At 40.1% G+C, this 11,954-nt stretch overlaps 1 protein-coding gene across 11 annotated transcripts in view; it reads left to right on the top strand.

Annotated features, from left to right (window-relative positions):
• nrxn3a (neurexin 3a) overlaps positions 1–11,954 on the top strand; it is a 110,373-nt gene that overhangs the window by 69,455 nt on the left and 28,964 nt on the right. For all 11 annotated transcript variants that reach the window (XR_007966496.1, XR_007966494.1, XR_007966495.1 and 8 more), the window contains exons 8-15: positions 400–693; positions 1,044–1,191; positions 1,689–2,072; positions 4,578–4,781; positions 6,809–6,835; positions 8,058–8,177; positions 8,438–8,558; positions 10,838–11,098. Coding sequence is in view for 7 of the 11 variants with exons in the window: in XM_052085659.1 (XP_051941619.1) it covers positions 400–693; positions 1,044–1,191; positions 1,689–2,072; positions 4,578–4,781; positions 6,809–6,835; positions 8,058–8,177; positions 8,438–8,558; positions 10,838–11,098 (1,559 nt within the window). In the remaining 4 variants the exon portion in view is untranslated. The remainder of the gene's footprint in view (positions 1–399; positions 694–1,043; positions 1,192–1,688; positions 2,073–4,577; positions 4,782–6,808; positions 6,836–8,057; positions 8,178–8,437; positions 8,559–10,837; positions 11,099–11,954) is intronic.

Genomic DNA, 11,954 nt, shown 5'->3' with positions numbered 1-11,954 from the left:
CATTTGAAATAGAACGGTATCTCTACAGGGTTTTTTCAGTTGTATTTTATTGGTCCTGCGCTTACAGGAAAGAGTTACCGATGCTGCTGGGGTACATTCACATGACTTTGATGCAGGCAGCATGGGTTCACTTGTGGATCCCACTCATCGATTACATTACATAAAAACGGTGACTGTCTGTCTCTACATGTGCCCTGTGACTGACTGGTGCAGTCTAGATAAAAGCCTCTATTTTACCACCAGTCAGCTGGGATAGGCATGATCTCCAAATATACCTCAAATATAGGTTGCATATTTGTGGAAATCTCACCTTTATCAAAACTTATTTTCATCAGCGATGACAATAAAGGAACTCCTCAACCAAACTGACATGATGCATTTTTCTTCCGTCTTGTACAGGTGGTTTACAAGAACAATGACATCCGCCTTGAGTTGTCCCGACTTGCTCGGATTGTTGACCCCAAGATGAAGATCCAGGGCGAGGTGTCCTACAAGTGTGAAAATGTGGCAACCCTGGACCCCATTTCTTTTGAGACTCCAGAGGCCTATATCAGCTTACCCAAGTGGAATACCAAGCGGATGGGATCCATCTCTTTTGATTTTCGCACTACGGAGCCCAATGGCCTTATCCTCTTTACCCATGGCAAACCACAAGAGCGCAAAGATGCTGCTCGTAGCCAGAAGAACACTAAGGTCAGGCCGTCTAAGATGATTCATGTTTAACATGAAGCAATGCATTAATTAGGGTCAAGGTCAGGGATCTGCACCAATGGCTTCTAACAATGGCCTTCAATGCCCTTTTTTTATTTTTCCATTGAACACATTTATACTGGAAGAGAAGAGTTTTTCCTAAATTGTTCACACAAAGAAACAGAGCTTGCAAAAGTTGCCTCTGTAATCTTATTTGCTCCTGTTCTTTGACCATTACTGTCTGTCCTCCGATGCAGAATTGGAGAAACCCACAGACCCACTCATTTAAAATGATAGCATTGCTGTACTAAGAAGACTACAAACAGTTTGATTTTAATGAAATATTTTTCTAGGTGGATTTCTTTGCTGTTGAGCTGTTGGATGGAAGTCTGTACCTGCTGTTGGACATGGGCTCAGGGACCATAAAGGTGAAGGCCACACAAACAAAAGTCAATGATGGTGCCTGGTATCATGTTGACATCCAAAGAGATGGCCGCTCAGGTCAGTTATCAACAATTTTGCAAAATTATTGTTTGTTCACCTGACATTTTAATTGGACATTGGAACCTCTGGGTCAATCCCAATCTTTTCTATTTTACTGGCCGTGCCCCATTTTTTTTTCTTTTTGCCAAAGGGATACAATATTATTTGATTCCATACACAAACAAACTTTTAATTTAAAAAAAAAAACGGTTCTGGACTTTTTTATCCACTTTGGCCTTCAAAGGTTTGCTACAAAACCCCAATATATGTATGTGTGTGTGTACACATTCACACATTTCTCTCTTTGTTCAGAATTTTATCAGCAAATCACACAAATATAATCAGCAGTAAAAACAAAACTTCAACTTGCAAAACATTCTGATGTTCAAGCGTGAATGGCAGTCATGCATTATTGCAAGACAATTTTTGTTTATTTCGGATGACTGATGTGTTCTGAAACAAACTGTCGTAGCATTGTGACTCAAATTTTGATGTCTACTCCATACCCATCACAGGTACCATCTCTGTAAACAGCAGAAGAACCCCATTCACAGCAAGTGGTGAGAGTGAAATACTAGACCTGGAAGGTGACATGTATTTGGGGGGGCTTCCCACTGATCGCACCAACCTAATTTTGCCAACTGAGCTTTGGACAGCAATGCTTAACTATGGCTACGTAGGCTGCATCCGTGATCTCTTCATTGATGGGCGAAGCAAAGACATCCGCCAGATTGCTGAGGCACAAAATGGTGCTGGTATTAAGCCTTCCTGCAACAAGCAACCTGGCAAGCAATGTGAGAGTTACCCCTGTAAGAACCGAGGTGCCTGCAAAGAAGGCTGGAATCGATTCATCTGTGACTGCACTGGCACTGGTTATTGGTCCCGCACTTGTGAGAGAGGTAAATATGTGCGATAAGCACTTTCATCTTTTACTATGCATTGAAAACACAAAACTCTGATGGCAAGTGAGTACAACGCCTTTTAGCATTCTTTCTGTGCAGGGCTTGTTAAAAATATCCACCGTCTGTGGCGATCTTAGCGAATACTCATTCTCAAGGAGGATCCAAAGGGCTCCTTTTTTCGTACTCAGGGCAAATCTAGTGCAGTGAGCTCTCCAACTTTGTTTGGAGGTGGACAAGATGTAGTTTTAGTATTTTCACACACACACACAGCTTGGGGCAGTTAAGAATGGTTGTTGTGCGCCGTTGTGGATGTGAACACAACTGACTTCATTCACCATTAGCCAATGGAAGCGCCCTCTTTCATTCTCCTTAATATCAGTATGCGAGAGGCACACAGCCGTTTATATGGCGGAAGAAGAAACTGATTTCCCGGAGGTCAAAGTGCGCAAAGCAGGAACTGCAAGCAGACCTCCACAAGTGGAGGATGTCAAGTTAGCCAGGTAGATCACAGATTTGATTTGGCAAGTGGACATTTGAAAACCGCCTTCCACCCTGAAAGTATGTGTCCATGCGCACACCCCAACCACAAACACCGCCACTTCAATGATTTATCCAAATGACATTTTTAACTGCACTTTAAAAAATGAATGGCAATCCAGATGATTATATTATGTGCAGCCATTTGACAAAGTAAAATTGTTTTTTTCAGTGCACATTTTGAATGTACTCTCTCTCTCTGTATCAAGCCGCCACATTGGCACATGTTTTAGCCTGCTCTAGTCTACTTAAAGTCTCTTTATCTATGGCTAGGGAGTAGCGTAACCCACAAACAGTAGCATGATAGTAATAGTAGATTACTATTCAAGAAATTGAGCTAATTCTGTAACAGGTTGTAGAGAGACAGTTCATACCCGGTCTTGTCAATCGTATACAGACGTGCACAGCTGCCTCTGCCTGAACATTGCACCGCACTGCTGACCAAATTTCTTGCAAGGTGTCCATTTTTTTTTTAAACTCTGGGTGAAAAAACTAATTAACTTCCTCCCCGAGAGCCAAAAATTGTTCCAGATTTTTTTTGCATACAAAATAATAGCTGCTCTATCATATCACGTTTTAAATCAGACTGTCTTTCTCTATCCTTATCTTCTGGCCTGTAATTAAGTTCCCAGAGAATCAAATTTTTACTCCTTAAAAATACATGGGTCAATCAGATATAGGATGTGCATATCCCTCTAAATTGCATTCCAAGAAATAATTAAATGAAATATTGCAATATGATTATTATATTTTTTTTTGTTCCTGCCTTTGAAGATTGACATGCATTTTGTTGCATTTGATGATGCAATGATGAAGATATAATCACCTGGAATGTCACTCCATACTACGATGCGGAGGAACATGAAGCCACTGCCATCTGCAACCATAATAACAGCATAGTATTGAATAATGCCTAGCTCATTGACAGTGTCTCTGTGATTTACAGAAACAAAACTGAGCTTTGTTAGCTTCCAGAATTGTTCATTTACCTCTTGCACCAGAGCTGAGTTTGTGTGGGTGCCCTCATTATTTGTCTCAATGAGTGCAAATTTATTTCGGGTTTTACGTGAACATTACATATCGGGAAATGTTGTGGCTGACTATCATAGTCATCCATAGAATGCAAAGGAAGAGAATGGAATTAGTTTGGAGTGTAGCTTCCCTTTGAAGCTATGTAGCTTCTGTACTCATAGTACGGAGGGTCACTGGACAGCAACGTATAATTTAGCAATGTACAGGGTGGTTGAAAAGTAACTAAGCATTGGAAACTACTTATAAGAAAATGTATTACGTTAGTCATTCCGAAAACTTTTTTTTTTAAACAGATAACACCAATGCTAATTTCTTACTTAGATACTTTCACATTTTTCTGTCACTCGATTGCTCAGGAACAAGCTGAGATAGCAGCTTCCATGCTTTTTCTAATCTTCATCATCATATTTACCTTCATTTTGCCATGTGATAGAAACTCGCATCATTTGTTTCATTGAATTTGACATGGTAATATGGATTTTAGAACCAATTTTAATGCCTGGTTACTTTTCACACAGTCACATTGAACCGCTTGACTGACACAATGTTGCTGAGGGAAGTCTCTGACACCAAGAGAGCAACTTGCCATCCATCCATCCATCCATCCATCCATCCATCCATTCATTTTCTAATGGACTTCTTCACGAGGTTCACGGGATTGCAATTTGCCAAATTACCCAATTTCCACTGAGCTATCCGTCTCTTAGGACAGGTCATGGGACTCCTGTCATAGTTAGTGTTTGGCCACTAGAGTGCACCGTGACTTCACCTTTTTTTCAACACAGTGATACCGACAAATGCATTTCCAGATGACAAATCTGGAAAAAAATTGGATTTGCATGTATTTGTGATTTAACCAGGAAATGAGCGTTTTGAATGCATAGTACGGATTTGACTTGAACCTGTAAAGCACATCCGTCACCTCTCTTTCAGAGGCTTCCATCCTCTCCTATGACGGGAGCATGTATATGAAAGTGGTGATGCCGACTGTCATGCACACCGAGGCGGAGGATGTCTCGCTACGCTTTCGATCCCAGAGGGCTTACGGCCTCCTTATGGCCACCACCTCCCGAGACTCGGCCGACACGCTCAGGCTGGAGTTGGATGGAGGCCGCGTCAAACTCACGGTCAATCTAGGTATCGTAGGCACCTCTCTCCATCTGTGTCCACACCTCCACTCTCTCCATGCGATTGTCTGTCATTGAGTGCTAATATTTCCTCACGGTTTCTCAATTGTTTTTGTTCGTGTCTTCTCATCACATACCATACTCGAATCCCTTAAATGCTCATATTAGCTTCAGGAAACCAATCAGAGCAGCATTACCTAGTTTGCATGAGTGTCTATGCAGTGTGTACGAAAAGAAAACGATCAGGGTTTTCGTCACTGCAGCTACGGTGGAACCTCAAGTGTCGACCACCATCCGTTCCGATGCACTAGTGGACCGATAATTTCTTATTTCAAACAAAAAGTTTGGTAGTCATGATGCGCGTGCAGCTCACGTCTCGTTCCTGAAAACTGTAAACTGTCAGACAAGCAAAACTGTAAGGTAGCAAAAGCTGAAAGTAAATCGTAAACCTTTAACAAGTATTGACATCTGCTAATGCTGGATTCTTACGACTCAGAATGTCAGCCGGCTTACTTTCAGGCAACTTGTGATGTCAGTTCAGCATGTTGTTTTTTTTTTAATCGCGTTCTGTTCGCTAAACTGAGGTCTCCTCTGGTGCACGGGAGAGAGCCGTGTAATATCTTGACGTCTTTCTTAAGTGACATCATGAGGCACTTTTTTTTCCTCCAGAAAATGATGATCAAATTCTGATTGCATGTTCTCAGGATTTTGAGGTTCTACTGTACACTTTAAAATGTGTTAGGTTATTACCATCACATTTCATTTCAGTTAAATGTTTGGAAAAGACAAGCCACAGGAATACCCATAATCTTCTTAATCTGCTTCGATCTTTTGAGGAAGTCACAGTGCTAAAAGCACACAAACACATTTTGAGAAGATTGTGTCGAGAGGCCTACTTGCATGTCAAATTTCCAAATTATGAGAAAAAAAAATCTGCTGAGACTTTCTAAGAGTTGACTTCCACAAAGTATGTCCACCGATCAACAAAACTTTGATTTGCTTTCACATTATTCTGTTGTGTATTAAAATCTTCCCTCTCACCTTTCTGGAGTGTCATCTGCTGACTATGGTGTGTGGAAGTTTTGGTTTTCTATGTAGCTCTCAACGCCATTTTCCATTATGCTTTGTCAAAAGATGGTATTCACCCCTTCAAAGGCCTTAAGCCTGCGGCCCGTCAGGCGAACAGCCCGAGAACAGAGCCCAGCAAAACCTACAGCTGGCTATGACCCCCAAGCCTTTTCCCACGGTCAAACCACTCAAATTGTACAATCCACACTGACTATTAAAAAAAATCCTACGTTGTAACATTACAGTATGTGATCATCACAGATGCACAGACACATTAATCCATTTTCAACTCGTTATTTTTTTGACGCCCAATAAATGTTCCCACTGACAGGCATACACACGAACACACATGACACACTAACACTCATTTCTTGTAGTTATCAATATACAAGCGTATTATAGCACAGCAGATCTGATGGCTGGGTCTTGTGCCTCTGCTTGGTGCTGGTGCTGACTGGATCGTGGCTGTTTGCTCCCACTTTTCTGTTGCGGTTGACGGCACATGAAACTATCAGCCTCATGGTGACCAACCCTTCATGGCTTCAATGAGATGATTGATAAAACTCTCATGTTCAAATTCATATCATTCGATTGACTTTGAAATTTAGTGATAAAACTATATCAATCCAATCCAAGTCCAATTTTGTGGGTTGGAAATCGAATGCAGCTGGTACCAAAAGTGGCCATTTTAGTGTTTACTGTTGTTCCACATTGGGTAATATCTATACTGTAGTTATCAATACCTTGTGATAAAACAGTCTTCAAATAAACACACATGGCAATGGTTTGTTTTAAATGTGACTTTGTCCGAGAAATAAATAACATGTTAGATATAAAGATGCAAGTCATAAAATGGCCGTCTTTCTACATGTGTACGTCCCCGGAAGGGTGGAACTTTTGTTTTTGGATGTCTGCAGCTGTAACCTTGAAGGATGCAATTTCATCTGTCATTTATTCTTCCCCATCTAGACTGTATCAGGATAAACTGTAACTCCAGTAAGTTACCACTCAAGTTTCATTTTGCTTTCTGTGTTGATGATTTGTTAATGCAATATATGCAAACTGCTTTTTCTTTGTCTTTTGAGCCACCTTCCACTTTCTCTTAAAGGAGATATATTTTGCACCCGCCACTCCCACAATGAAAACGGTTACTAGGTGTCTCAATATCATGTCTGTGACTTGCTTTTGTCAAGTATCAAGAATTTGAAACACTATTATTTTTGCTTCTCAATTTTCAGGGGGTGGTCTTGTCCCACTAATATAGATATGAAACTGTCCTCTCTAACCGAAACAGTATCACAGTATGTTTGGGACGACGACTAGGGGCAGATATATGGGTTGGTGACTTATTGAGCAAAAAGCAAAGCCCTCCGTCACAAAGACAACACCGATTTTACTTTCTGTTGAAATAATTCACCTGACTGCTAAATTAAATTTGTCAATGAGATTAATGAAAGAAGAATTATATCTCATACACTGGAAAAATCACTCAACCCTTAGGGCCCATGATGTAACAGTTCAGCAAACGTTCAGAAGAGACAGACAAATTCACAGAAAAAGGTAGCCCTCAAGGATTTACTTGGTTATGTAATTTCACACTTGAGATCCCTGTGCGCAATTTATTTGTTAGCATAATGTGTCCCTTTTAAAGCAGAATGTGGAAGATGAGTTGGTTAAAAAGTATCAGACCTAATGAAAATATTTGCACCATTTTGAATGACCACACCAGCCCGATTTTTTTGCATCGTAAAATGTTTTGTCTGAGGTTGCCCTCTGTCAGGGAGCAACATTTTTGAAGATTCATAAGAACATCTAGTAAGTGGGAAACGTGTTCTCATATACAATGGGCTGAACTTTAGCAAGCTAACTCACCTGAGCAATTGTGATAATGTAGACCGTTTCTTCTACTATATGTAATCAAGACAGAAAAATAAGGCCAGTCCAGCCATGATAGGAACATCCCTACCGGTACAATTTTTCCTCTGTTAAGCAACGGTATGAGAACCGTCACTGATCAACAAAGGTGCAAAAGTGTCCCTCAAGAAATGTTATATGTGCAGTATATGTCACTATTTGAACCAAACCTTTGGTTCCCAACTAAGTCCAGATAGCTTAAAAGCTAGCTTTAGAGTTATCCTTAACACTTCAAGTCGAATGGTGGGAAACCAAAGGATTGGTTTGAGGATCAGGATGTGTTTAACTTTGTGATTGTTCTCAGGCAAAGGACCGGAGACGCTGTATGCTGGGCAAAAGCTCAATGATAATGAATGGCATACAGTACGTGTGGTGCGTCGCGGCAAAACCTACAAGCTAATCGTTGACGATGATGTAGCAGAAGGTACTTAACTGCATAAACCCGGGTTTATGATGTTCTTACCTTGTTTCGCCAAATGTTGCCACTCATAGTACCAATGCAGTTCTGCTTTCAAGCAAAATTGCACTCTTGCAATTAGGAGTGGCAGCTTGCATCACTCTAATACTGTTAATTTGATGTCCTCCTGAAATCAGCCCTTTTGTGTTAGTGTCAGACAGTGTTCTCTTTTCTTTTTGTTTTTGTCTTTCTTTTCAACCCATCCCCTGCACCCTCCCCATCTTCAGGCCAAATGGTGGGTGACCACACACGTCTGGAGTTCCACAACATTGAAACAGGCGTGATGACAGAGCGCAGATATGTTTCAAGCATCCCATCCAGCTTTATTGGTCATCTGCAGAGCCTCAGGTATTTAAAAAAAAGTCACTGGAAATAGCTCAGGTTTGGATAAACATAGTGACATCTCGTTGGACTTTCAGAATAGTTGTTAAGCCAAACTATCCACGTGGGACGAAAGCTAACTTTCAACTTTAGCTGAAGTTGATTGGTCGAAATTGTCACATTTCAAATTGCGGGGAAATAAAGTGGAATCTCTGATTTACACACTGTTCCAGGACACTGGTAAAGAGAATCTTTATTTGTACCACACTGGGGAAATTTGCAATTGGTTGACCTCTCCTTTGTTCAGATTTTGAATTCATAATTCCTTATGAATTTGTATTACTAATTTGTTCCAGTTTGTCCAACTCTCATAAAACCTTTTTTTAAACTATGTCAGCAATGTCAGCGAGACAGTTTGGCATGTTTGACTGTCTTACAAATCGAAAAAGAATACACACACTAACCATTGTATAACAAAGCATAAAAACAGTAAGTTACATCCCCCACTTTGATGATGCAACAGACAAGTTGCCTACCGGGATGTGGACAAAGAGGATACTGATGGCACGTAAACTTTGCTCATCAAAATTTTGTAACATGCTCAATAGTCACAAAAATCTAAAAAGAATTCTGTACAGTATTGCCAGATCGGAAAACCTAACTAGCGTAACAGAACTTCAAATGATTGTCTTTTCAGGAATTTGGAAGCCCTCCCCTCTGTTCCATGGGACCTTATTTCAAACATAGTTCGGTTGTCAATTGTGCATGAAAAATATTTCCGTCTTTTCCGCACCATAAGGCGCTTCGGAGTGTAAGGCGTACCTTTAGTGAATGGCCTATTTTAAAAGGGTTTTCATATGTAGGCCGCACCGCATTATAAAGCACATAGAATAGAAGCTATAATAATGTCTGCGGTTGTGTTATGCATCCACTAGATTCAGCTACGCTAAAGGAAATACAATACAATACATTGCAGCTTAATTAAATAGAGCCTTCACAACTGCTGCAGCTGTAACAAAGCGCTTTACAGAACATTTAAAATACTACGTGCAAGAAATCAGAATATTGACCTAAATGTAGCTCCGTCGGGATGTGGCATGAAGCACGACACAAAGTCCGTAAAAATACAGGGTTTATTCCTCGGCAACAAGTGAGAACTGGTCACAAACACAGACATGAAACAAAAAGTGTCATTAAAAAACAATAAATGAAAGACAAAAGTTATGAAGACAAGTGATTCAACAAAAAGGCCCATAAACCCCGTGGGATCACATCCACAAGGAGCTAAATATCCTGAGAAGTCTCGCTTGCCTCCTCCTTCCTTCGTTTCGTCAGTAGTTAATTATGCTTTTGGTATTACCTTCGTTCTATAATGGCTGCGCAGAGCTCACAAAGTAGTTGTCTCAGTGTGTGTTGGTGAATGCACATGTCAATTAGTGTCACGTAGAACCTTTTTAGGTTACAATTGATTCCTGCTAATAATCACCACTGGATGGCATAGGAACAATGTACTGTATCACCATTCATAAGGCAGATCGGATTATATGGCACACTGTCGGCTTTTGGGAACATTGCATGCTTTTTTTAAGGTGTACCAAATAGCGCGGAAAATACAGTAAATTAAAAGTACCGGTATACTAAAATTGACAGTACGATAGATCTCTAATTAAGAGTTGACTTGAAAAGTCTTCAAAAGTCATTGCATGACGGTGGTCGGCTTCATTTTATGAGGGGAGAAAAACACTTTGGGATGACTGACTTACTGTACATTGTTTCTTATGAAACATTGTGTTGTTTAAAAAAATGCTAATTCATCAGGATTTTCTTTTTCTTTCATTCCTGCAAATTCACTGTATATTTTACATTACTCTAAATACTAAACGTTTAAAGAAAAAGTGCTTTTTAATCACTTATTTTTTATATATTTATTTTTGACATATCCTTATTTGGTACTATAGTTAGTCTTCAGTCTGTCCATCAATTTTCTGTACTGGTTATCCTCACAATGGGTTTGCCAATCGTTTTATTGTAAAAATCTGTCTGAATTCATTTTTGTATTTAGCTGAGAGAGTCTGGGATTGTGCTTTCTGTTTTTTGCTCTATTCCCTGTTTCAATGCTCTATTTCAGCATTGTTGTTGACTCCTAATAAGTAATGTCAATCTGAATGGTTTGAAATATCAATTGTTGTCTCGCAATACATGCCACATATGACCTCTGATGTTGTGTGTTAGTAAAAACATATTTTTCTGAAAAACATTACAAATGCATGTTTGTCTAAGTCTTTGTTTCTTTCTTTTTTTTCCAGATTTAATGGCATGCTCTACATCGACCTGTGCAAAAATGGTGACATTGATTTTTGCGAGCTAAACGCGCGATTTGGGATACGTTCCATTATTGCCGACCCAGTCACCTTTAAATCCAAGAGTAGCTATCTAAGCCTGGCCACCCTACAGGCCTACACGTCCATGCACCTCTTCTTCCAGTTCAAGACAACCTCCCCCGATGGCTTCATACTATTCAACTCAGGAGATGGGAGTGATTTCATTGCAATAGAGCTGGTGAAAGGGTAGGTTTGAAAATGTAAAACCAGACTGAACTCACAAAAATGACACCAAAAGAGATCGACTTTTGCAAAAATTGTATACCCCCTGCAGCGTAAAATGGATTACACCCCAAAACAGCAACAAAACAGAATTATTACCGGACAAAAAATAAAAATAACCAAACTTGCAGCACCACAAATCCAGAACCTGCAATGGAGAAGGCTTTACTGTACCACAACACCAAATATGTTTCAAAAGAGACACACAAATATCAATAGGATTATATATTTATACACATTAGTGTGTTTTTTCTGTCTTATGAACATTTTATATGCATGGTTTTGGAATGCGATAGGAAGCCTGAATATCTCCAGTTCAAATCCAAAGGACTACAACCCAGACATGCTCGCCATTAGTGTGCAGAGATAGAGAGATAGATAGCTATAGATAGACTTCATCCAATGAAAAAAATTAGTCTGAGTCTAGTCTCATAAACTTTTCAAAACGTTCCACATGACCAGTGGTTGTTATAACAAGCACATGCACCCATGTGTCTTGGTGGTTTCACTTTGTGAAAGCACCTTCGCTGCGATGTGGCTTTTGCGTGATGGCAGACGATGTTCGTGCACACGGAGGCATCTTTTGATGGCTGCTTCTTACTTTTACACCGACAAAGACGTCCTGCTGCTTTCAGCAACTCCATCTCCCTCGTCATGGTGGATGATTTTATTCCCCAAAAGCAATCCTCATGAGTTCATTGTTTTTATTCTTCCATCTCTACTGGTTCAAATGCACTTTCTACTAACTAGACGCTACTCCATAACTTGCATCCCTCCTGCTCTACTTTGACTAGTTCTGCCACATGATCCTGACTGATCC

The sequence above is a fragment of the Hippocampus zosterae genome, chromosome 14 (assembly GCF_025434085.1).
Source record: "Hippocampus zosterae strain Florida chromosome 14, ASM2543408v3, whole genome shotgun sequence".
Lineage (NCBI taxonomy): Eukaryota > Metazoa > Chordata > Actinopteri > Syngnathiformes > Syngnathidae > Hippocampus > Hippocampus zosterae.
This window is presented reverse-complemented; position numbering and strand designations above follow the sequence as displayed.